General features: G+C 43.6%; 1 protein-coding gene across 1 annotated transcript; it reads right to left on the bottom strand.

The window, feature by feature from the left end:
• Window positions 1–10: 10 nt before the first annotated feature.
• On the bottom strand, window positions 11–27,220 carry mcf2a (MCF.2 cell line derived transforming sequence a). The gene is made up of 30 exons (XM_061079650.1): window positions 27,106–27,220; window positions 20,994–21,062; window positions 20,791–20,905; window positions 20,295–20,385; window positions 17,743–17,862; window positions 16,904–17,020; window positions 16,480–16,629; window positions 16,266–16,381; window positions 15,962–16,076; window positions 13,997–14,116; window positions 13,710–13,901; window positions 13,430–13,621; window positions 12,607–12,778; window positions 11,269–11,345; window positions 11,029–11,114; window positions 10,824–10,890; window positions 10,515–10,630; window positions 9,794–9,863; window positions 9,615–9,707; window positions 9,127–9,219; window positions 7,541–7,666; window positions 7,219–7,440; window positions 6,038–6,130; window positions 5,738–5,816; window positions 5,463–5,526; window positions 4,047–4,147; window positions 3,521–3,633; window positions 2,759–2,871; window positions 2,566–2,669; window positions 11–2,053 (listed from the first exon to the last, which is right to left on the bottom strand). Exons 1-30 carry the CDS (start codon window positions 27,218–27,220, stop codon window positions 2,013–2,015), a joined length of 3,342 nt encoding a protein of 1,113 aa, XP_060935633.1. The 3' UTR covers window positions 11–2,012.

Here is a 27,220-nt window from a genome sequence, read left to right as displayed (position 1 = left end):
CAGAGCGGATGACAAAGAGCAGCACGCATGATATAATATTTGAATTATTTCAGTGACTAATGCAAAAACTATTATTGCAATAAATACGTTTATTTTGGATTATTTCATACAGAAGTGAAGCTGTACAAAAAGAAGCCGGGTGAGAACAGTGACAGTCTCACAGTACAAACCTGCTCATTGCTCCGTTGCCATGCATTTTCATTTTAAAGAAACATTCAGCAACATGTTGAGGCTACTTGGCTCATTGGGATACATCATATTGCAATATTTCAAGCAGGTTTTTCTTTTGTTTTCCAAGCTGGAAAAAGAAATGTGCAAAATCTGCAGCATTTTGGATTGAAGTTAAACACAAAGACATCAAATCCTGTCATGTGAGCTAAAAGGCGAAACATAAAAAAAAAGCTAAGGGGCCTGTTCTTCGTGCAGTCAAGCAGAGCTACTGCAAATATGTGGAAAACGTAATTTCATTCGGGGGGCTGCACAGATACTTCACAATATGATGGAATAACATGACAGCAAAATAAATAAATTAACAACATAGGAAGTGTGTAGTGCGAAGCGGCCCCTGCTGCTCTCCACACTCATTTCCATATCAAACACAGCATATCAAAGGCAGGCCTGCGACTGGGGTCTCGATTTGATGTGGTAAATTCATATAAGTCTGCAATCAATATTTAATTAAGCGTTCGACACAGAGGGTATATTTCATGTTGGCTGCATGATCCCTTTTAATGCGGAACTAGAGATTAACAGAGCTGTAATGGTGCTGAGGAAACAATCCGCCTGCGTGATGGACGGGCACACAGAGCGTAATCTCTCCTTCTCTCTCTGGTTTCCCCTCTAATCTGACATGGCTCTCCCCCCCGCTCCAGGCCCTGACTGACAGTGGAGCTCCCAGAAGACCCCGAGGAGAGCGGCGCCGCTCGCTGCTCCGCGGCACACGCCTCACGTTTGTTTACGGCACACACCGAGGAATACTTTGCCATCACTCTTCATCGCGTCCGCCCGTGTCTTACATTACGATCACTGACATGTGGGCTGCTGCCTGCGTGCAGGGGGTATGTCTCCCCTGCCTCCCCGAACACGTCATTCAAGGGTAAACAAAGGAAGTAACAGCAGGAATAAAGGGGAATACACAGCACCAGAGGTAAAGCAGCGAGCAAACAAGACACCCAGGAGACGATCGGTGGCTTATTATTTTGTCTCTTTTGTCCTTCCACGTGATTAAAGTGCCTGTTTCGTGAGGTCAGGTTAAAGCATGAGGAGCATTTGACTTTGCAAACAGCACAAGAGACTCCAAAAGAGCAGGGGAATAAAAAAGGCAATATGGCATGGCACATTTTGGCATTTCTACCTCACAGTCTGCCTCATGGAATGAAATGTCAGAAAATCGACAGTGACGTAGTTCAATGGAAAAAAACTCACCACGCAAAAAGATGAAACACCGACGTATATATATATAACAAATGTTAAAAATGATATTGTACATATACAAAAGCCTTTGATAAATGTTTCAGGCAAATCCTTTGTGTGCGGCTCCATCGAGACAACAGTGAACACACACACACAGAGGCTGGAACCTCAAGTTTTTATCTGGAATGAAAAAGGGTTGAAAAATGATTCCAAGTCCACAGTCCTGCAGCAGCATGGTCATTCCCTCACTGTGTGTGTGTGTGTGTGTGTGTGTGTGTATGTGCTGCAGATTTAGCGCCAGAGGAAGAGGAAACTCCTCATCACTCAGAAAAGAGGAAGACCAATCAGGACTCCGGGACCATCAATTGATTGTCCAAGAGGGCGAAGTAGTTCCTGTGCTGTCCCAATCAGCCAGGAGATTGTCAATCAAGTCTCTACATTCCCGCGTGTTTGTCTGTTTAATGACCGAACTGTGCTGAGGAGAGCAGACGGCTCCAGGGAGGGAGGAGCTGATTGGGTTCAGGTGTGGCTCCGTCCGGTCCTTCTGTCTGCTCATCGGCCGCAGGTCACTTGGAGATTCACATTCTGTGCTTTCTTCTCTACGGGGAGCTGAGCTTTCGCACCTTCAGGTTTCCGGCTTCTACAAGAAAACACACGTTTTTTAAAAAAAAGGGTCAGGAAAGTAAACAGCCAGGGTTCCTACGGTCATGGAAAACCTGGAAAAGTCATGGAATTGTTTAATGTTTATTTCCAGGCCTGGAACAGTCATGGAAAACAATAAAACCCCAAAAGTTTTGGAAAAGTCATGGAAATTTGTCGTATTCATATTTTCATGTCGTTCACTTACGCTGAGTTTTAAATAATTCACATGCTTTTAAAGAAATACGTTCAAAATATAAGCAGGCATACTTCGGTTTGTGTCATTTAAGGTATACTGTATGCCTTGGAATTCTCATTGTTAGTTTAAATACTACATTTCGTCACTTTTTCACGTACACACTGAGATTTCACAAAATGTTGGGTCATGGAAATTTGGTTCAAAGTTATTGAAAAGTCATGGAAAAGTCATGGAAATCCATTGGACATAATGTGTATGAACCCTGACAGCTCAATGTTATCGTCGTTTTTATAGTGCAGGAGTTTTTTTTTTACCTCCGAGTCTGGAGGAGTGTCCTCGGCTACTGTCTCCGACTATCAGCTGCAGGCTGGCGGCTGCTATGAAGCCCTCCTGTCGCCGACTCAGATTTTTCACCAGCCTGAATAGTGAGGGGAAAAAGAGAGAGAGTAGAAATCAGATAAATACACTTGGAATGTGTCGTCCGGGTTTAATAAGCAGAAAACTCACCAGCGTCCCTTGTTGTTCTCAGAGTGCAGTTGGATGACGTCTCCACATTTGATGGGGACGCTGTCTGGTCCGTTCTGAGGACAGTCGGCCAAAGCCTTGTATCTGCCGGGAGACTAACACACACACGAACTCTCAGGGACAAAGTCAGTGAGGATTTATTATCACTGGTGCAGAGGCCGTTCTAAACCTGCATGTTGGGAATCTTGTGTTCCCTCGACCTCGTCCTCGGGAGCAACTGCAGAATTATCCCTCATCATTAGTGAGTCCTCCTCAAACAGATCTACAATATACTGTCAGGTTTGTATTCTTCATGTGATGGAGGTTGTCTGCAGATCTTTTTATAAACAGTCTATGTGAAGTTAGAAAACTTTGAGGTCATCCTACCTGGTTTATCTGCTGTGAAGATTTTATAAACAATGTTTCTCATCAAAAAAAAGCAACTTGATTTCCTTTATTACTGTCGGTGTCACTCAGATATGGTAAAATAAAAAGAATCAGATTATCAAGATGATGTAGACATGTTCCTCTCTGTCAGCAGACTGAAGGTTCACGGCCTGTTTATTCAAATTTAGTGAACATATAAAGTTTCTTGTGTCCAAATCTCATTAAATTCAACCCTGCACCTCCCGGGTACATCAACAAAACACAAGCGGGAAGTCGATGAGATGATCGGTTTGTGAGATGTTCGTTCCACGTTGAGACAAACAGATGTTTGTGGTAAAAGTGGGTCGATTTTACTGTATTTGGTGGGTTCAGTCTCACCAGTGGCACCAGAACCTCCTCTCCTGTGTCAAACGGGCGGAAAGCGTCCCGACCTCCAGGCCACTCCTCCAGACCCTCGCAGTTGTCTCCCGAGTGATGAGCTCCGGGCCAACCTGACACACACACACACACACACACACACATACACACACACACACACACACACACACACACACACACACACACACACACACAAGACGTTAACAGGTACTGATGAACACACAGAACAGAACACCACCACATTAAAGGCATCATGTAGATACTTAGTAACTATGGCGACCCCTCCGTCACTTACTGGGAAAACAATAAGAACGTAGAATCAAAAGCTAATCTCAGGAGCTTTTTCCCCAAAATTCCTCCATGTGAGTGGTTCTTCAGGTCAAAGATCACCTGAACTGCTGAGGGCGGGGGGGAGTCGAATATCTTCATAAGCAACAGTGTGAAAAACAAATGTGACGTTTTTTTCTGGTATTTAGTTACTAAGTATCTACTTGATTACAGCGTGAATGTGAGTAGTTGCACTCACTCCTGCGGTTGTGCTGGTGTTTGGGGGAGTGAGGCTGGGGGTCCGGACTGCTCCTCCCCGACTCCGTCTCCTCCGAGCTCACCGACGCCCTCTGCTGCTTGCTGGGAGGACAACACAGGACAAATGAATTATCACCAAACACTCTCAGCAGCCACACTCAGGACAGAGGTTATCCTCAGTCACACAATCTGGGGACAGCTCTCGCTCTCTGGATCGGATCCACATCTACAAGAGGACGATTCAGTGAAGCTGGTCCCAGATCAGTGCCGAAGAACAACTCGGTCCTGTTGTTTCCCTCACAGCCGAGACCATTCAGGCACCAGGCAGACAGCAGGTCAGAGCACAGAGCAGCACGAGCAAGCTTCTCTGCAACAGGTGGAAACAAGGACTCAGGCTGTTTGCATGTGTCAAACACAAAAGGGAAGATCTGGTCTCGATTTATCGAGATCACAATATAGAGATTTGGTTCTTTTATAATTAAAATACTGAGAAATAATGTTTCTTGAAGCAAATTCCTCTGACGTTGATTAGATCTCAAGAAACGAGCCCCATCGTAAGAAGCAGCTGTCATGAGGAAATCAAGAAAATTCATGAAATGAAGCCCAAACTCTTTTCTTGTCCTTTGCCCTTTGCATTTCATGCACAATAGCAAACCTGAGATGCAGAGAGTGGCTGTGTTTGATACGGTGTTAGTACCATGGCAGAGGTGCTGAGTCACTCTCAGCGTGAAGAGGGAGTGACGGGTCAGTTATGATCCACAATGAGGTTACACACACAGGTTGCAGGTGACAAATCATTATGCAAACACAGTAGCTCTGGGTTGGTGGTCCCCAAGCTGGGCCGGATGGGTCATGCCAGGGCGAGGTGAGCTAGGCAGGGTTTACCACTGAGCGTTAGGGCGGGTCAGTGGCGCTGGGGGCGGTGGCGGGGGCGTGGCCGGGGCCGTTGCCGGGGGCTCCGGGGGCGGGGGCTCCGGGAGCGGAGGCACAGAAACACGTCGGCCGACAGCGAGACAAAGTCCAGCCCCGGCAGACAGCCCCTGGGGACCCGTCTGGACGGTCGCATGCCCCTGCAGGGGGGGGACGGCAGGAAGGGGGATAGGCAACCAGCTGTGGACAGAGAGGGGGGGGCTGCCCCACGTTCTCACACACCGCCACACCCACACAAAGCCTTCTACCACAGCAACGTGACATGAGGCTGTCACTGTCACTCGAGCTGCGATCGTGGGTGAGCTGCAAACTGAGATGTAGATTGTGGTGCTGTGGCTGCACGTGTGTGTGTGTGTGTGTGTGTGTGTGTGTGTGTGTGTGTGTGTGTGTGTTTGTTTTCTCTGCCTCTTTTGTTTGTATGTTTGTGCAACTGTAGCCTAAAGTCATGCAATTAGCTCCCGACTGTAAAGTGTGTGTGGACACTGACCTCTCAGAGAGCGGGGGGGACAGCGGCATGTGCTCGGCCGTTTGGCCTTGTTGATACGCTTCATCTGGGAGGAGAAACAATTATCAATCAATTTTCGTGATTCTGATTTGAATATTAAAATTACTTTTAAGCATGTATGTTCATTATTTTCTGTACATGTTGAAGAAAATCTGAGCACAAAGGTCCACTGGCGAGCTTCAGAGCTTTTGACCACATCTCATGTTGAAAGGCAGTAAAGTAAGTGAAGCTTTGTGTTTGGACTCTTTATCACAGACCTCTGAGCAGCTTCTGTTGGTTGGTCAGGATTCTACGCAGCTCGTTGAGCCAGGCCATCTTCACCTCCACTGTAGGAGCCTGAGAAACAACCGTAACACGGCAACAGGACAAATTAGACCAAGACTTTTTATATATCTTTATATATAGCCTTACTGAGTGGAAGACATTTGCTTTTTCTGCATATTAACTTGGCAAAAGATCAATTAATGATAAAAATAGTTTTTTCTATTGATTGAAAAGTTAAAATGATCAACTACTCGTGTTGAATTATCAGTCGGGCATTCGTTGACTTTCCTTACCTGAACCACATACACCTCCTCCCTGCCACTGTACCAGATCTCAAACTTTTTCACATCTCCTTTGACGTTCTCTGTGATCCCCACAGCTGTCATCTGCCAAGAGACGTACACGGTTTACACACACACACACACACACACACACACACACACACACACACACACACACACACACACACACACACACACACACACACACACACACACACACACACACACACATACACTCACATGCAGGATTGGGGCAGGCAACACACACAGCAGCTCATACATCAGACTTACATCATGTAACACATCTGTCAGAACACAAACACTCCTGCTCACAGACACACCTCCGCTGTGTGACGGCTTCCTCCCACATCCTCAATAATAAATCAAGAGCAGCAGCTGTTGCTGACATCGGCATCAACCACTGGTAGATCGTTCACTTTCTCAATGTTGTGGAAGTGTAAAAACAAGTTACTTTAGACTTTGTTTGTGTTACACCTGTCTCCCTCGGCTGAGGTAGCGGTCAGGGAGACTGTTGCAGTGACATCATCACCTGAGAAGGTTTGCATTCACCTCCATTAGAAGATTAGCCGATTAATCAATATCTGATCCACTCCTGTTGTTGTTTTCCTCTTGAGTTGTGTGTCAATGCCAGAGGGAAAGCATCCGTAATTTAAATATAATTACGCTGAATTATCCTTAGTGTACTTTTACTCTCTGTACGACGTCTTTATTCGTCCTTTTGTCTGACCCTCCAGGTTGAGTTGGGATCGATACGACTTTTGTCTTAAATTTGCATCAGGAAGGAAACCACCGTCAGCATTTTGATCGGCTGTGTTCAAATGTCCAAATCCCTTGTATTCTCTGTGTGTATATTTTACATTCACTGTTCCCTAGATAATCAACTCTTAATAACTTAGTGAACTGGACATTTTGAAACAGAGGCAGAGCTACATAACTTTATTCTACATGCATACATTTACACTTTGGCCTTCTGACAAGCAGATAAACAGCAGGAAGTAAAGGTATGATGTTTTTAGACTTGTGATTAGTAATATTATAAACCTATCTATATAAGTCTGTCATATTCTCACATTAGAGACACCAGTGGTCACTCAGATCATATGCTTTAGTCTTCGTGCTACATGTATGTTAACCAGGGGACACAAGCCACTTCCTCTGAGCTGCAGACCGACCTTGAGACAGTGCTTGAAGCTGTAGGACGGCGTCTTGTCGCAGCCGTCCCCGTGCTCCTCCCTCCGCTTGCAGAACAGCAGAGCTCTCTCGTACAGGAACAGGTGACGCTGCATCGGTTTGAAGCGAGTCAGCTCCTTCATGCGCGTGGGACCTTTCTTGTGGCTGATCCACACGCTGAAGGAGCCCTGCATCAGCACCCGGCCCAGCTCACACATGTCACCCTGCGCGCAACGGAAGGAGACATGTATGTGTAAAGTGTTGTTACATATGTGTTATAGCACATTAATAACAGGTTTAATATTGAATAGAAATGTGGTTCACCTCATATCCTGTGATGGCTATCTGATGCATGGAGTCATTGACTGATTTGAGCAGGTCCAGCATGGCTGTTAGCGCCCCCTGCAGTTCAGAAGTCCCCTCACAGTCCGGACTGTATTTTAGCAGCTCCTGAGGGCACACACACACACACAGAGACACACACAGAGACACACACACACACACACACACACACACACACACACACACACACACACACACAAACAAACACACAAACACACACACACACACACAAAATAAACAGCCATGTAGGAAAATACACACACGCACACATGCGCCCTCTAGTGGCATAAACTAATAATGAAGCTTTCTGGTGAACATTTTAATGATACAGAGTAGGGCTGCAACTAACGACTATTCTGATAGTCGATTAGTCACCGATTATTGAAACGATTAATCGACTAATCGGATTATGAATGACACAAATTCTCAATTGCTATTATTTAGCAAGCAGCTTTTAAATTTAGCTTGAGGTTGTTCAAGGCATGTGATGACTGAAAATAAAGGCAATAAAGATTGTGACTTCATTAACAAAAATGTCTTTTAATAAACTTTGCTGCATATAAGGGTACTGTTGACACAAAAGCAAAGAAAAATCAAGTTTTTGTTCATTTAAAACCAAGGACAGGCAAAGTGCTAATAAAAAATATTAATTTAAATTAAAGTTTCCCTTTTTACTGTGAACCAAGAACAGGCCAAGTGCTGGTACTAAAAATAAATTAAAATTCAAGTATCCATTTTTCGTGTTAACAAAAAAGGACAGGGAAAATAACATTAATAAAAACATCAACAAACGAAACTACAGTCTTCTTCAGACTAAATCATTTTGATTAAAACAAGACGTTTGTCAGGCAATAGGATAATATTTCGCTTTTAAACTCGTTAATAAAAAGTTTAAACCATATTTTTGTAATGGATGCTAGAATCCTGCGCGCAGGTATATACGTGTATATATAACTTATATATTATGTTTATATATAACATCTGACAGAGGCGAGTCCGCATTGTCTCCGTTACGAAGTCACACGTGCCTCCTCCTCAAATGCGCGTGTCCTGCTTCCATGGAGAGCAGGTCCGCTGTACAAATACTGCAGGTAGTTTTTATCGGGCCATGTTACGGGTGAAGTTCTCCCGAACTTTTTACTTCCTGGTGCGCGACTGCGCGCGGCAGCGGACGCCAACATTGGACCGTGTTTTGTCGCTATTGCACATGCGCGACTTTCAGAGATAAGAAGGGAGCGAGATGGCTCACTCCTCAGCTGCTTTCATCAGCACCTCCGGTAAAACGACGTTTAGTTCCGCTGCGCGGCACGAGAAACACGCGCTATGACGTCACCAACGATTCATCGACTAGTAAATTCGTCACCGACTATTTTGGTCATCGATTTTTGTCGACAACGTCGACTAATCGTTGCACCCCTAATACAGAGAATGAATAATAATAAATGACTCACATCAAACCATTGTCAGCAACAAACTGTTGAATAATCTGAACTATATATTTAAGGTCAAGTTTAACACAACCTCCACAATAAAAACGTCAGCTCTGTGATGATTCGACTGCCTCTCACCTTGAGCAGCAGCTGGTATTTGGTGAGACGTTGCACCGGCTTCAGCAGGTACGAATCCAGGCCCAGTTTGTGCTCCAGCTTCTTCTGACATTCCTTCAGAGGAAAAACAAATCAAATTAAAATTATTTTTCTTTAACATTGCAAGAAAGGGCTTTTTTTTTAACACTTTCACCTACTTCCTACGGAGAAATTCAGAGCGTTTGAAAAAACATATTTATGAGGGTGATATCTATGAATGTGTGTGATCGATGCAGCTTGATTTATTATGATGGGACTGTTTGGGAGAGGTACACTAATGCCATTTTGGTTGTTAACTGTAATTTGAATTGCCGTTTGTTCTGACTCAGTGATATTGATCAGTTCAAAACTGTAGAAGTACAAACACCTAAAATAAAATATATATAGTACTTGAACATATACTGCATATATTGGCAACAAACAAATCGTAAAATTGTTTAATTGCTGCTTGAAATCATGGTAAAACTGACCTGAAAGAAGGCACAGTCAGAGAACTGTCTCCACAGGGCATCCGAGCGCAGCTTATTCTGACAGTAGCACTCGTACATTTCAAAACTCTCTTTCTGGAGGAGACAGAGAAGATTCTCGGTCCGTTTGATAAAAAGGAATCAACAGTACCATTCAAATATCAATCGATTTCTTATCTCACCCGCTTCAGAAAACAAGCTCCCACGGCTTCAGGAGCCTCCAGGCATCCTTCCAGGTCCTGAAGGAAGACCCTGGATTCACAGAAAGGTCAAAAGCCGAACATCAACATCAGTTTATTGTTGTGTGTACAGTATGTTGGAGTACATGTTAACGTAACTAGAGTAGTGACAGAAGTCGTGGAGACAACACAAAAAATCTTGAAATTATGATTAAATTAATGAATCACTCATTTGTCACATCGTACTATTACTTTTATTGTATTTATCTTTTTATTTTTGTCATTTATGTAACTAAGTGCTAAGGTTTTTTGATGCTTCTCTTTTCTATCATCTTATGTTGCTTTTACAATTTGTCATGATGCTTTTTGGTCTTATCTATCTTTTTGTGTATCTTTTCTTATCTCATCTCATCTTATGCACTTTGAATTTCTTTTCAAACAAACTTATCTTGCCTAAAGATATGTGGAGAGCTATTAGGGCTAAGTATTGATGCTAACTTTATTATTCCTATTCAAGCACAATATCAGCTTTGAGTCTTAATTTGAAATGATTCTGTAATTTTACACTTTCTCTCTCTATCACACATCATCATCAACAGTCGGGACATAGATAAAACTCTGTGTCTACTTCTGCGTGATGATCAATGTGTGTTATCATACATGCTCATCTTCGTATGTTCAAATAGATTCACAGTGCGTTTGATGCGTGTCATTAATCACTTGCCTGCTGTGAAAGTTGTAGATCTCGGGCATGTTTCCAAACAGGACGTCTCTCTTGCTGCGCAGGATCGGAGGCAGAAGCGCTGACAGATCTGGGTTCTCCATCTGAGCCCTGTAACCCTACATTATTCAATCACAGCAACACATTAAAGGAAGTGTAATGTTTACGTATATAGAGAAAAATATGGATCATCGGGAATAATTTAACATTAAAACATCAGTGTAATCCGTACGGAGCCCATGCACGTGGGAGGGTTTACAATATTTATAGTTGTGTGACATGCTTAAAAGAAAAGAAAGTGTGTTTTCTCACCAGCAGCACTGAGAGCAGCTCTTCAGCGTAGATCCTCTCAGTCTCTATCAGCTCCCTCATCACGTGTCTGTGTCACAAACACACAGGAGAGGGCAGAGAGAGAAGCCAGAGGGCATCGTTAGCTCTGAACAAAGAGAATCACAGAGTCAACAACATCAAGAAGCAGTGCCGAGGACAAACAGATGGACGGACGGCCTGTCTTCACCGTTTCAAGAGATCCGGGCTGTCCTCTCCCTCCAGGCTGTAGGACACGCAGCCCCGGCTCTCCTGGTAGTCGTGGATCACCTCGATCTGAACACACCGTTTGGATTCAGAGGTCAAATAAAGTATTATATCAAACAGAGAGATAGATAAGAAAAGTAATATTCAATGAAGTTGTGTTAGAGGAAAGAAATACATTCATAAACAATAATTAATATATAGATGTGCTTTTATTTTCCCTTACTTTTCTGGTGTTGGGGCTCTTTCGTGACGCCCTCTTCCCGGGCAGAGAGAGGTCGAAAGTGAACTTCAAACCATCACCTGTGTGAAGCAGATCACAGCAGCTCATCAAAGAGGATCATTCACACGCACCCTATATATCTCCACATGCTCTGATGAGGAATGCTGAGGAGGACATATAGTTCATTTGAGCGCCCATATTAAATCAGATGCAATTATTTTTTTATGACCATGCGCACAGTGCGAGCACAAAGGGATTCGCTTGACCTCCCGATGACCCTTTCGTTTTCATTCTTCAATCAGGAAATAACATAAATCGCGGATGATGAACATGTGAGGTAATCAATGATAATAGGCTGCTTCCTATGAAGGAGACCGAGACAGATCTACACAGAAGCGTTTGGCACAACGCTCATTCTCCTTTTGATCCTGTTGCAACTGAATCCTTACATGATAGTCCAACTGAGTGTCGTGTCACGTTACAGTCAAACACGTTATTTATGTGCGTGCACGTGTCACGTGTGTGCAGGTACCAGATCAAATCAGACAAAGCTAACTGTTTCCTTCACCTTGACTCTTAAATATCAGCTGCACGGAGCATGAAGGAGCCTCAGAGGGCTGCATGATCATTTCTCATTAGTGTTGATTCCTAACGTGAAGAACAAAGCCTTAAAGACATAAATGGACAAAGAAGGAAAAATGCTGTTTATCCTTTCACACTCACGGGATAGAGACGTGTTCGATCACACGACAGATTCAACTACAATCTCACCAGGTCTAACACATACAGTATTAATTGGGTACTAGTGTATACAGCCCAGCTATGTACAACTTCCCATGAGACGCAGAGGGAGATGAAAGGTTCTTTAATGTATATGAACCACATATGGTTCTATAGCAGCCATCCGGACTAATAGAGCAGTCACATGGATCCCAGTGGACTGATTATAGCATCTACTCTGGTTCCAGCTTGTTTGTAAAGGTGGCCTTCTAACCCCAGAGCCGGTTCAGGAGCACCTTGGGCCTGCTCAGTGGGAACCTGTGATGTGTTAATTCAAGCACTGTGTCTAAAGGAAAGATGCAAGAGGGAGAGGGATCGGTGCCAGGCCCTACGGGGCTGGGATGAGACCCCATACTGGGCCTGGGAAACAGGGGAGGGTGGGCATAGGGAGTTGGTTCATTTGTGAAAAGTAATGTGCTGAAAATTGTATCATACAAAATGCTGCCAAATCCCGAGTAAGATCATTATTTATAAGTGTACATGAGCGAAATGACAAAATTGTGGGTTTTTGTGTGTGTGTGTGTGTGTGTGTGTGTCAGTGAGTGTGTGTGTGTTGTGTACCATGCTTGGGGGAGAAGAGCGGGGACTTGCAGCGTGGTGGGTTTTCATGCCTGGGTGCCACTAGTTGGATCGGCCGTACGTGTTTGTCAGCCAGCTTCCTCAGACATGCCTGTCGGTTCTGGATCATCTGCTGCACCGCTGCATGCTTCTCAAAGGTTTTACCAATCTCGGCCTAACAGAGAGATCAACGGGGGGGAAAGGATGAAGAGGTAGGACACTGAAATGTGACGTAAAATCCAGTTTCATTACCGAGACTGTGGAGCACATGAACATGGAAACTATGTTTTCAGACATGATCTAGGGAGGACAACCAAACAAGTGGGTCTGGACCTTCTCTGGTTTTTATATTTCACACATGAAATGCGTTTCCAGATAAACAGAAATCTCTTTAGCATTCAGGTGAGGGGCGGAGCAGAAGGACATGACTTATACATTGTTTACGGCACATGGACAGAGTTTTATTGGGGGACTGGCAGTAGAAACTCCAGATTTGCCTCCTCACAGGCGGCTCCTCCAGAGATTCAGGAGATTATCCGGAGTCAGTGCATGTCTGACAGCAGCTGTACTTTATACTTGTTGTAAGGGCAGAGAAAAGCCTACCTGCACTAATCCCCTAGGGGGAGGTAACGTTGGGGTGAAGGTATAAGACACGGGGTTAGAGAGACAATACCAGAGAAGAAGTGCGGCCCGTGGCTATGCTATGTTGGTGTGCAGTGGATAATAAACAAACGTGTAAACAAACCATCGTGTTGTCGTGAGGATATTACAATACTTGATGCCTTTAGTTCTATCATCATAAAGCCTCATGTTTGGGGGGGCTGACCTGCAGATGAGGTGTGATGACAGACTCATATTCGATGGCCACGATGTCTGGTCCTGAGCTGAGAATAGACGGCGCCCTCTCCAGTAACTTCTCAATGTCCTTCAGAGCAGCCTGAGCCCCCTCCTTGGACTGGAAGTTCTCTACCAGCTGATTGGCCAGCAGGTACGCTCCATCATCACACCAGGTCTGGGCCTGAGGGGGGAGAGCAGAGGTGCAGTCACCGCACAGTGAAATGTGAACGCACATCCTGATGTGTGTGTGTGCAGAGATGTCTCAGTACCTGATCCAGACCGAGCAGCAGCTGGTGTGTGAGCAGGAGACGAGCGTGTTTGCTCTTCAGAGCGGCGTTCAGCGTGTCACAGTGGTGGCGAAGCTCGTTGCAGCGCTGCATAATCAGAGCCACGGCGAAGTGGTGACCGGCCGAGAGCTGGTGTCCGTGAAGGATGATGATCTGAGCTCGAGACACCACCTCCTGGCAGAGCCGGGGAAGCACGGAGACGGTTTTAATTCAAACGTATTTAATACAAGTGACATTCTTTACAGACGTTTGATGGAGAAAACACCGACCTGTGCATTAGACTCCAGCTCGTCCAGCCGTTTGAGAGCCTGTTCCGTCTGAGCCGGAGTGTCGACAGAAACAGAGAGCTCCCTCTCCTCAGCCGTCAGATGCTCCAGACACAACTCCATCTGAACAGGGAGCACACACCATCAGATTCACGTGGGGGGGGGGGAAGAAAAACCGTGAGATCTGATTCTTTTCTCATTATGGAAATAAACACGCAGATCATTCCTGTTTGCACAAACCAATTTTGTCCCAGTCTGACCATGATGGACAGGTCTCTTGGGTGTGTGTGTGTGTGTGAGTGTGTGGAAGACAGAGAAGAGGCGCTTAGCGATTAATGTGTTGCATGGAGCTCTGCAACCAAGTTCACACTCATTGGAAATAGTAAAAACTAGGGCTACGTTGTAGCACTAACGGGCCGAGCACACGCACGGGTTTCAAGTCTGTTGCCGTTGGGGAAGAGAGAGCGTTCGATGACCAAGCGCTCGTCTCCGCGTTGCATGCGTTTTCGCACTGCGGCAAGGATAAACGCTTCACTTCCTGTAGCCAGTAGGTGGCGCTGTGCTTTTGAGTCATGGTGTCTTTGAAGATGTCTTCAGGTCGCGACTCTTGTCTTTCATTTCCAGTTTGAACTTGATTGAACCAAATATACCTGAGATACAGAAGCTCGTGTTTCGATGGTGTGTAATCAAACTTTGACGCCAGGCCACGTTCACACGGTATATCAAAATGTTAAAATTCAAATAACTTTAGATCTCCATCTTGTTGTGAAGACACTCCTCTAAATTTTAAGTTGATCTGATGAAAGCTCTACGACAAGTACATCAAAGTAAATAGGCAGAATATGGCCAAAATGGCCACTAAATCCAAAATGGCAGGCTTCCTGTTTGGTCTAGCATATCTATCCAAGAGACGTATTTTTTTGCCATGAAAAGACACATTTCCCTGTCGATTTTTGTAGATGTCCGCCAATCGTAGTGCCGGGGCTGGTCTTTAGGGGGCGCTAGTCAGTTATTTTGCCACACCCATTCCTTAAAAGCATGTGAATGTCTTCGGGGGGGGCTGTTGACACACACATGTAGTTTGAGGGATGTTGAACCTTGAACACCAAAGTTATAGCAATTTCGTGTGTCATGACTCTTGTCTTATGAGTCTAGTTTGGACTCGATTGGACCAAATATGTCTGAGATACAGATGCTCATGTTTTGATGGCTTAATCAAACTTTGACGCAACGCCAAGGTCACACGCTCTGACGAAAAGTTGATCTTTTGATAAATTTAGTACTCCATCTTGTTGTGATGACACTCGTCTAAATTTTAAGTTGATCCGATTGAAACTCTACGTCAAGTACATCAAATTAAAAATATGGAATATGGCCAAAATGGACACTAAATCCAAAATGGTGGGGTTCCTGTTGCGTTTTTTGTTACGCACCAATGCCAACTTTTTTGTGCGTCTGGTCATGATACACCACTGTCTCAATTTTCGTGAGGTTCGGTGAATGCTAAATGAGGGGGTTTCCGTAGGTGGCGGTGTTGAGCTATTTTGCCACGCCCATTTCAAGCTACTCCAGAACACGTACATTTTCACCACTTTCTAATTTACTGCAAACTTTAGAAACTTTTTGAGCATGGGAAAGCCCTCAAAAAGCCCATTCACTACGCTCAGAATAATCATTACAATTTCAATAGGGCCTCCCACCGGAGGTGCTCGGGCTCTAACTAATATTTGGTAATATTTTGATATGGGATATCCACTGGGTGATCAGATCAGAAATGTGACCTCAAAGCATCTTGGGTGTGTTCAGACCTGCACTTAGAACTAGCTGCATGTAAACACCAGGTCGGAAGATGGTCATTACAACCAACATTAATATTTGTCGGTGTGTTAAACCAGTAAATGTATTCCATGGTCCTGAAATGATCCTTTGGGGAAAATAGGGGCTTACATGCAAACATGAAATCCTTACCTCCTGGAAGCTTTGCTCGTATTTCAGCAGCTGCAGGTACTGGTGCAGTTTCAGATGATGCTTCTCAAAGAAGCCGTCAAACGCCGACTCCATGTCTCTGAGCTGAGCCAGAAGCCTACAAAGAACGGGACTTTGCCATAGCGATGTGTAAAGTAATCAGTTAAACTTTTAAACGTCAATTATGAGAATATAAAGAACATAAAGCTAAACAAAGAAGCAGCCGCATCTTTGGTAGTTTGCTATTGGTCTTTAAAATACACTTCGGAAAAAGAAGAAAGACAAAAGGTGCTTGAAGGTGTTTTACCTCTGTACGGTCTCCCAGTCCAGCTTCACATCCCACTGAGAGTCCTCCTCCCTCCCAGACGTCTCCAGGCTGGAGAGAAGATGACGACCTTCCTTTGACACTGACCTGATTGCATCCTGTCAAAAACACATGGAGACAAATGATATTATAAAATGAGCCGTGTTCGAAACAGTGCTTCATAAAATATCCCTGTGGTCACTTTAACGTCTCCAACCTTGAGTTTCCTGTACTTGTCGGTTTGAGACTCCAGAAGACACTCGATGGCCTTCCCCTTGTCGGGCACCTCCGTCTCTGCCAGCTCGGTCCCAAAGCCCTGCAGCATCTGAGCAATGTCTTTGACTGTCACAGCAAAACTCTCAATCGCCTGAAGTGGAGGCAAAAACCAGAGAAACACCACAGACGTGAATACATGGCAGGTGAAAGGAGGTGAACAAGCTGCTGCTCAATGTCTTTAAGATACAGAGCTTTGTGGATTTCTGACAACGAGATGGTTCAGTGATAAAAAATAAAGCATATTTGCTCATTGGTAGGTCTGAGCATCAGAAAACCAAAGAAAGACACACACAGGAGACGAAGGATGACAGAAGTGCTTTGAGGTTTGGTCTCTTTTTGCCTCAGAACAGATCTGCAGCGTTTACCGTTCGTAAAACAATCCAGTCACTGTGACAATAATCCAAAGTGCCTCCAAACTCTGACGTCAGCTGGTTCTCACTGATGTAGCGCAGAAGGTCTGTCACAGAGCTCAGCATCACCACCTGGAGGTACAGAGAACATCCAAGAGTTACAAAAAAGCAGTCTTACAAGAATTTAAATTAGATTCTACTTGCATAATAACCTGGTGATTTAAAGATGGGCGAATGTACTTTTCTTTTAAAGACAAAAAGCAGTTTAGTAAGTGTCTTTAATAAACTGGAGGAGACATGACTGCTCAAGAAAATACGTATTAACTCATTAGCTTATACAAAGTTGATTGTTTCATTCATTTCAGCATATTTTTGTAAAAGTGGAAGATTTTCAACTGCAGCTTTTTGGCAAGATGTTCTTATTTAAGAACACAGGATAAGATTGTGAATATTCCTTCTATGTTTGTTATGTGAGATGTGAGCAGCCCAAGCAGATCACCACCGGGTGATCAGGCTTTAATGTTACATTTAAAAAATGATCACGAGAATCATGTGTCTCTGAAAAACATCTGGAAAAAAAAGTCTGAATTTAAATCTTGATATTAACAATAGAAGCAGTAAGATTAATACAAATATTGGCTTCTTATATGATATAAACATAAATGTATATCCTACTATTGAAACAAGAAAATTTGTCAATAAACTATTTTAATTCCCTAGCATTTTCATCGTTGTTTCAATAGCTTTAACTTGAATCTACATGCGTCCACCACAGAACACTTCACTTGTGCAGATCAGGGTCGTGGTGCAGCTTGTTGTGATGTGAGACATGTTTGGTGACTGAGTTGCCTTACTGGCATTTTGAGCATGAAGTCGTCTTGGCTGAAGCGGAAGCCGATGTCGGTCACGGTGCGGTGGAAGAAGCTGGTGGGTCGGAGCACCAGGACCAGGTGGAGGTTCCCGGGGAAAGACGCCTGCAGTAGGGAGAAGATGCTCACTGTCATATGAATGATGGAGGAGGAGTCAGGATGAAGCAGAAACTTTGGATTTAAGCTCACTGGTTTGCTCCCAACACATATTTTCTAACATCTTCACCTTCAAACAGCAGCACAATACCGGAGGATGTGAGAGCGCTGAATGGTTTAAGGCCACAATACTTTTCTGATTTCCTGTTCCATTATCAACCATCCAGAGCCTTCAAATTGTCTGGAGCAGGTCTGTCCTCTGACCCCAGAGTCAAAACATGGAGAAGTAACGTTCAGTTTTTATTCTCCACATTTATGGAACAAGCTTCATCTGCAGGTCTGCTGCAACTACTAGGTCTTTCAAATTTTGAAGACTCCTGTTTTCCGAAGCCATTTACTAAATCAAATAATCACTAATTTCTTATTCTGCACTGTTACTTTCAACCTTTCATAATTGATTTTATTAAAATTACCAATTTTTTTTATTTTTAAATGCCTCTGTTTTGTATTGTCTTGAGTTGTTTTTACAATTTGTAATGATGCCCTTTGTAATTTATGTGAAGCACTTTGAATGCCTGGTTGTCGCTATACACAGAAAAAGAAAAAGGCTCCAGCGAGGTTTCACCCCCCATCTCTGACCATGGGGACGTGAGCTCTCAGCTCGTCTGTCACTGAGGGTCAGACTAATGGATCAGAGGTTTTACAACATTCACACGCGTCATCTGCTGCATTTAGTCTCCAGGTGGTTTGAGGTCATGATTGTGCAGAAAATTCTGTTCAGCTTTTGCTTCATAGTCAAGACACACAGGTTCCACTGCAACAGTAGAGATGTGATTTAACTGCATCTGCATATGAGTGTAAATATGCTCACAGCAGAAGACATTAAGGATTTTGATAAATAAAGTAAGACGGCCTACATTTCATTTGATTTGTTTTACCCCCCTTGCGTCATACAGGTATATTCAAAATACAAAAACACGCGGTGGAGCAACGTTCACTCCTCAGAACCTGCAGCAGATCATAATCCATCTTTGCTCTGCAACCTGGCACCAACTGTATTTTTTGCAAGTGACGCAACTACCGACATTCATTCGTCCTGACTCCGCCGCAGAGGTCGACTCGTCGGGATGTAAACACGCATTGAAACTACTCGGGTCTCCCGCACAGCGGATCGCATGACTAAGCAGCACCGGGGCACCGCAGTGCATCAGCCGGGCAGCAGCAGCTGACTCTGCCGCATTCACCCTGCGCCCGCCCCCCCCCCCACCCCCCAAAAAAAACTTCAGCCTCAACTCTTCACCCGGAGGATTCTATTCTAACCCATCGGCGGATCGTTACCGGGCTCCTCCGGATCCTCGGCCCCCCGCGCCGGTAGAAGCAATCGGCCATGGTGCTGGAAGCCATCCCGGTGAAATGCTCCCGCTGGAGGAGTCGCTGCCTGCGGCTGGAAGGTGAGCAGCTCCCCGGCTGCCGGAGCTCAGCCGCAGCTGCTGCCTCTCACACGGAGGGTAGCAGCGCTTCACTGCAATGTTTCCCCCCCTCCCTCCTGACCTGCCTCCTCTTCCTCCTCCTCATCCTCAGCTCCCCGCGTCATCACTCAGTTTTTTTGCTTACTCATTCATTTGCAGCGATGAGCAATGAGACGTTCAAGTACATACACAATGTTTAGGAAACTCTTGAAACTGTGCATCATGTGGAAGTTTCCTGTACACCAGGCTGAAAATACTCTTGTGTGTGTGTGTGCAAAGTAAAAGATGAACTGATGTAGTGATTAGTCTGAGTGTTGCTCAGGGTTCAGCACCATGGACAGCAGCTTGTTAATCAAAGCTTCAGCACAGTCACAGCTCTCAAGCAGTGACGGTGAATCAGGATCAGATATCCTGGATCATGAAGGTGGATCATAATCATCGATATAAGATTGTGAATCGTGATCATATATCCTTGATCGTGACCTTGATGGTGTATCGTGGATCATGGGTTATGATCCTGATGGTGGATCCTGGTGGTCAAGCGTAGATTTTAGATGGTAGATTGTAATCGTGGATCCACAACTAGATTTTTTAGATGTGCAACCCTGCTCATTATGATTGTCATCACTGCTCCCTCCATCTCAGGCAGACTTTTGCTTTTGTATAAACACTTTAAACATAGATTTATGTTAGACACTGTCTTCTCTAAGGAATGAAGAGTGTTATTTCATTGATGTGCTCTGCAACACATAACCTATCTATCTAATGCACTTCTGTCCATCCTGGGAAACAGTTCTATCAATTGCGATCTCAGGTCCCTAAGCTACATTCTCTTCCCTGTGAAAAGTGGGCGGGGGAAGTGTTTGAGTCTGATTGAAGCTGAGATGAATATTTCCCTTGTTCATGATGTGTAAACTGTCCAGAAGGTATTTCTATAAAATACACATCCCCTAGATGAAAAATACAACTCACTGCTATCCTGGCGAGTGCAGTTTTGATCGAGGCCCATGTGTCCAGTCTTCTGTCTAAAACGATGATAAATTTCACTCCAGGTTGTCTCGTTCTGCAAGAGAAATGAGGCAGTTGTGTGTAAATGTGATGTTATTCATTGCACCTATTAAGAATGTGGTGATTTAAGGCTGTAAGGCAGGAAAATGAGCTAGAGGGTCGGTAAAATCATACCTATAACTTTAAATTTATATAATTTCAAAGAGATTTACAACTACATACACTTGTTCCTAAAACATAATTTATCACCAAAAGTTGAGGGAAAAAAAGGTGTGATATGATTTAATATATTTCAATATATTTGTCCTGATCTCTGAGGTGAGGTGTGGACCTAGAGGGCGACAGGAGGACATTTGAGCGTCAGCTGGAGCAGCGGAGGCCGGCTGTGCTTAGAATACAGGCGTTTGGTGCACTGCAGAGAGAGAGAGACTCAGACAGGAATAAATGAAGCAGGACACACCGAGGGATGAGAGTCAGGTACGTAAACACTTTGGCTAAAGCTTCCTCTGGAATGTCGCTGAAAGCCGAGTATTCAGGGAGAGTGATGATGACACTGGAGTCGTCCCCACGACCTCCTGGAAATAGAATAAAAGAAATTACTTTTTTTTTTAAAACAAGATTATGTCTAGAAAAATGGTTCAAACATAAACAAACAGGCCTTACCTGACAGGTATGCCACTTGTTTCTCTATGTAGCCTCCCACCTCCTTCATGCTCACAGGGACAGTGACCTCTGGAAGATGATAAACACCTTTTAAGAACTATGGTCGAGGAAGGTGATGTGCAAAGCAAGAGAGTTAATAAACCAAACGTTTCCATTAAAGGATCGGTGGGTGTAAAATGATGTATAAACATGGATGCCTGACATGACCTCAAATGTTGTGTTTTTCAGATTCAGACAAAGGGACATATCCAGGAAATAGCTTTCATTGTTAAACATTGTGTTTTTAGAATGTTTTATCAATTTCTCAGGTAATAATTCATTCATTGATTCAAAATAAAATCGCACTCTTTTTGGTTATACTATTCACCTTTTGTTTGATTCTACCTTGTTTATTGATTACATTTTTATACATTTCTTCCATGGTTGCTGAACTGCAATAGTTTTTAATTGATGGTTTAAATGTTGTTTCCACCGCAACAACAACAGTGAATCATTTTACACTGAAGATTTGACATGAAAGTGACAAAATATCAACATTTATCCAAAAATAAAACAATCACAGCTGCAATCTCACCAATGTAAATCTATTCTCAACTTACTGTCATATAATATTACTGCGTGTTCTTCTATGAACATAACACATAATGAAGTATGAAAATGACATCATTCCTATTTATCGTCTGTATTGATGTTGGTGTAGTGTTAAGTTTACTGGCAGATGTTCCTCATCTCCTGCCTGGTGCCATTAGTGTTTGAGTGTGAGAAGCCAACAAATGCATGTAAGTCTCTTCTGGAGCCGTCAGTGAAGTTCTAAAGAGGCTTACATCAGTCCTCTGCTGAGCCATCCAGCCACATGAGACTGCAGACACATTGACTAATGCATCATCCTGAGACTGTTTACATGTGCTCACGTTACATTTACAGTAAATTCAAGGGGCTAGATGGGCATGTTCGTTGATGTAACACCACAGGGACACTGTCTCTTTAATACAAGTTCCCAAAACGAGATGGAGTAATAGTTGACACAGTAGGAACAGAGATTGTTGAGGCTCAAACATGTTAAACTAAATGTTGTCGGCCCCGTTCAGTGTTTTCGTGCAACAGATTAACAGGGCAGTCAATTTGCTCACACTTCATCGTTGCCTTGTCCATAATGGATACGACATTAAATATGAATTGGAGCAGAGAGATAGTCAAAAAAAATGACAGAAAGCAAAAGAAAGAGAGGAGGAGCGGAGGAGGTGTTCTTTTCCATGAGTCGACTGCAGTAATAGTGTCGCTCAGGTTGACAGAATGAGCTCTGCTGGTACCTGCTAAATATTTGATCTGCGTCTGTAACAGAGAGGAGCTGAGCTGAGCCGAGCCGAGCCGGGCCACTAAGGGACCGATGGCTGCACTGGGCGGTGCACACACAGGTGGAGGGTAAAGTTACCGTCACACCGGAAGAGTTATATAACCATTTGTGTACCCTGAGACACAACACGCTCAGGAAGGTGAGACAAGACGTGTTAATGCACATGTTCCATTATACAGTGAGAAAGGTACTTATATAAAACATTGGGTGTTTAGATATAGAACAGTGCAGGATTCTTCAAGATGACACGAAGCCAACGACAACATACAAGAAAAAGCAAACGCAGGCACAAGCACTGCTGCAGTCCTCTGCCTGATCTGTGCTGCAATCGCTTTGTACGTTTTCGTCTTGAAACAGAGATAAATGTCCTCAGTCACGCTCCACACTATAACTAGCAGGTGTGAGATCTGCTGAGGTTATAAATGTTCATTGCTGTTGTAATACTGCAGTGTTTCTTTCATTCTGTGCTTCACACGGGTCCTCTGAGTCTTGTCTCCCTTTTCTTTGGCTCTTTTTTTCCTGCATTTATTACTTATTGTGCAGCTATAAAGTTCAATTTGCAATATATTTACATATTTTTTAGGGAAAAAGATCTTTTAAAAATGAAACGGGACATAAAATAGTATGGAATTTTTGAAGATGAACTCCATCCGTATCATACATTTTATCCGACAATGTAGAACTAAAAGAAATAAAGGGAATAAGTAAAGGACAGAATTTGTCAGCTTCTTAAACATGGCAGTTAACCCTGAGCTCATTTCTGAATCTCTGTTCTGTACATGTAAAGTCCAAACTGTGGTATATTTATACAAATTCAAAGGTAAATCCTTAACGTCTTTATCACAAACCAGCGTGTTCGCCTGCTGACTTTTACCTGTGACACGCAGGACATCATGCATAGGTGAAAGTCAAACAACCTGTGTTTGCTCTCCCGTTCTTATAGCCACAGAGAAAAGGCCATGTTTGCCAGAGTGGATGGAAACTGAGATTCGTTGCCAGTCAAACAGACTCAGACTCAGACCAATCCTTCCAATCTACATGAGCTCAAGGTACAGGAGCTTATCTGTGTTGTCCAAACACTGATTTCATCACAGCTCCTACAAAGAGCTTTAGCTCCCCTGAAGGTTTACATGTTTTATTATTTTTCAACATTGAGACACAGTGTTTTATTAGACTCTATTTTAATAGAAAAGCCTCATGTCAAAGTGAAATTTGAAGGGGGGGGGGGCTGCATACGTTTTACAGGCGACATACCATGTCGGTATTATGAGTTTGGGAAAATATGAAACTCTGCTTTCTGTGTACAATAAAGTGTAATAAATAATATAATATTTCACAGGCTTGCCAATTGCCACCTTATCATATAGTAAAATCCTGGTGAAGGGTACAGGCCGACAGCAGTGACTGTAGAGAGTGCACATAGCCCGGATGCTACATTCAGTCTGATCTGGGAGAGACTCAGAAAGCAGACATGTAATCCCTCGCAGAGCAAGAAATCCGCTCTTACACATACAAACATGTTCATAGTACACACAGGTCTGGCCTCATGCTGCTTTTAGGTCACAGGCTATTTTGCTAAACAAAGCTTTCAGTGCTAAAGGGATTAGACCGGTGGGAGGAAGCATCCTGATAGAGAAAGGGAAGAAGGAAATTGCAAATTTTTCTAGCTGTAAATGTGGAGATTAGAGCTCGGTGGTAAAACCCGGAAGTAACACAAGGTTTGGCTCTGTACGCTAAGTCCCAGCAATGAAGGTAATGTTCAGACCTCTGTACTGTTTGGTCTGATGATGATATTTGGCATTTGTCACACTGTAATTCAAATTATGAGGTAGTTTTTAAAGTAACATCTTGTGTTGTGGAATGGGAATTGTAAATATGCTTCTGTATAATAGAATTGTAAGAGTAAACAATGGTGGTTGAGAGAGCAGAACGCACTGCAAATTAAAATAAAATGGGCTGCAAAGCAGCACTGGGTGGGCCCAAGCACATGCATTTTGAAGCATTGCATGCTTTTTGCCTGAAAAAAACAAAAAAATGACTGAGGATATATTGACACATAGAGCTGTTCAGGCTTGGACTCTGATCATGAGACAGAAGTTTGGTGGTGATAGGACAATGCACAGTGGACTCTTTTAGCGCGCCGTACCTCAATGTTGACAAGGTTTGAGGAAATGTCCCAGTTCTGAGAGAGAAAGAGACGTGACCTCTGCAAGACATAAAGTTTCCTTTGATCTAGGAAGACTGACACTGCAGAAGTGGAGTTGTTTGTTTACGGCTCAGCATCAAAGGATTTATGGTCCATGTATGTTCGCGTTACAGAACATCGTGTTTTAATGGCGTGTAATCAAACTTTGACACCACGCCACGGTGACGAAAAAGAAATCCCTCAGTCAGTTTTTATCTCCATCTTATTGTGATGACACTCATCTCAATTTGAAGTTGATCCGATGAAAGCCCTGGTACAAGTACATCAAAGTAAAAATGTGGAATATGGCCAAAATGGCCACTAAATGTAAAATAGCAGGCTTCCTGTTGTGTTTTTCCAATTGCACCAATTGTTTGTCTGGTCATGATACACCTGTGTATCGATTTTTGTGAAGACCGGTCAATGTGAACACGTTCCAGGGGTCTCGTGGGGCACCGTTGAGCCATTTTGCGACGCCCATTCCTCCAGAATACGTAAATTTTCACCACTTTCTAACTTTCTGCAAATTTTGGTAAGAATTTGAGCATGTTAAAGCCCTCAAAAAGCCAATTCATTTGCCTGAATAATAACCCTTACAATTTCAATAGGGCCTCACCATACTGACTCTGATGTCAGTGCTCGGGCCCTAAAAACACATGCAAATAGAAAAAACACCTGAAAATGAAGAAAACAACTTCATCATTTTGATGATAAAATTTCCCTGGAAACATGTCCGTTGTTGTTTTCTGCAATTTCCTGCACATTTCTGTATTTGCTGTGCCTTTTCGCAGCTCATGTGTCGTTGGCAGTGCGTTGAGGTCTCTCAGCACCGTAGCAAACAGTGTTTACAGAGTAAAATGTTGATATTTTTCATGTGAAGTCACAGTTTAAAGCAGTTGAAGTGTCAGTTGAACCTGAAACACTGAAAGGGGTTTAAGAGTTGTGTGACCTTAGGAAAATGAAAATTGTTGAGGTGTCATTTCTGGAGCAATTTTCACATCGAGTTGAGTTGAACAATAACTTTGTATGGAAGTCCTGAGAGAGGGTAGTCAGTTATCAAAAGAATTTAAACTGTCGGTTCATGTGTAAGAGACAGAAACAGTTGAGCCATCGATGAAACAAGTTACATTTTCAGTTGAAGATGACATTTCAGAGATTGATGTGTTTGTCCTGCGAATAACTGTAACTAATAAGTGTTAGTTTGGTACGTAAAAGCTGACATAAATCTGAAGTGTCTGTGGAAAAGCACTGACGGCTGTGGACACATGGAGCCGAAGTGAAAGGAGGAACATTCTGTCTTTACTGCTCAATCAACTGTCATTGATGAGTGATTGATCATGTATCCTGTGGTTTTCTGTCCCATTATCTCTTGTGTACTATCTACGATCATGCTGTATAAATGTAGAAAACACAACTCACGGTTACACAGACCTCTGACAAATAAGCAGGACAACATCTCGCAGAAGATTTAGACCATGAAGGTAATTTAATACGACATGGGGACTGATACAGGGAACAAGCGGAGCTATGTAAGTGATAGGATGTATCATAGCTCGGGGAGTAAACCATGAATCTGTGGCTCCTGGTTCATACACCAGCTTCACCGCTGTATCCTTTGTAAACAGATCAGGACAAACCCAGAGAGCAACGTTCACATTTCACACTGAGGAAAAAAACCTTCACCCTGTATGTATTAATAGAAAGTTAGTGTGGCCTTTTCCTGGCTGTTGGCTCCACATCCCGACGCAGAACCCACAAGAGACATGAAGAGGCCGAGGTCCATAAATTAAACAATGACTCGACGCTTCCAAGATCCCAGATTAATCCCATTAGCCTCTGGAGGAAGCTGCTCGGAGCTGTCACTCACATCAGGAACTATTTCTGTTCATCATCTTACCTTCGCTCTCATATTTCTACTGCTGGTTGCCAGACAAGCCCTCAGAGTGGTGACTGTCAAATGACCAGGGGAAATTTGTTTCTATGTTTTTCAAATATTTATGAAAAAAAAGGATATGACCCAATCTAAATTTTCTGTATTAAACAATGTTGCTATTTTAAGTTAAAAAATGTTGAGGGATTAGCTAGCTCGTAATTCAACTACGTGACACAACAACATTCTCAAAGTAGTAGAAGCTGCATCATGTACTTCCTGAACATCCTGTGTTTTCTTCCCAACTGGTCAGTGGACGTCAACAAAGCCTTTTCCTCCATCGCAGTCTCGTACTAATCTACAACCGACACATAACCAGGCATCAAATCATTACTATGGATAACTATCTATCCATCTGCGGTGGCTTAAAATAGCTGACATAATCCCTGCAGAGGCCCACGCAGTTGTAGCAAAGCTGCAGGACCAGGCATCGAACACCCGGACAGAGCACAGATATACAGTGTGCAGCACTCTGGTTACTTCATGTAATGCTTCTGTAAATCAAACTAAATGGACTCAGTGCGTCTGGGTCTGCTGCACTGTGCTGAGAGGAGCCAGGTGAACTGTGGTACAGTGTCACAGCAGATACAGTGTCACATACCTACGGCCTGAATGGAAACTCAGAGGTATCGTGTGTACTCACGCTGCAGAGTGCTCTCCAGCTGGGAGCCGGCCTGCAGGAGGCAGCGGTAGCTCTCCATCTCCTCCTCGGACCTTTTCTCCGGCTCTCTCTCCTCCTGCAGCGAGGCAGGGCCCAT

The sequence above is a fragment of the Limanda limanda genome, chromosome 10 (genome assembly GCF_963576545.1).
Source record: "Limanda limanda chromosome 10, fLimLim1.1, whole genome shotgun sequence".
Classification (NCBI taxonomy): Eukaryota; Metazoa; Chordata; class Actinopteri; order Pleuronectiformes; family Pleuronectidae; genus Limanda; species Limanda limanda.
The sequence above is the reverse complement of the archived record's forward strand: the minus strand, read 5'-3'. Positions and strand labels throughout refer to the sequence as shown.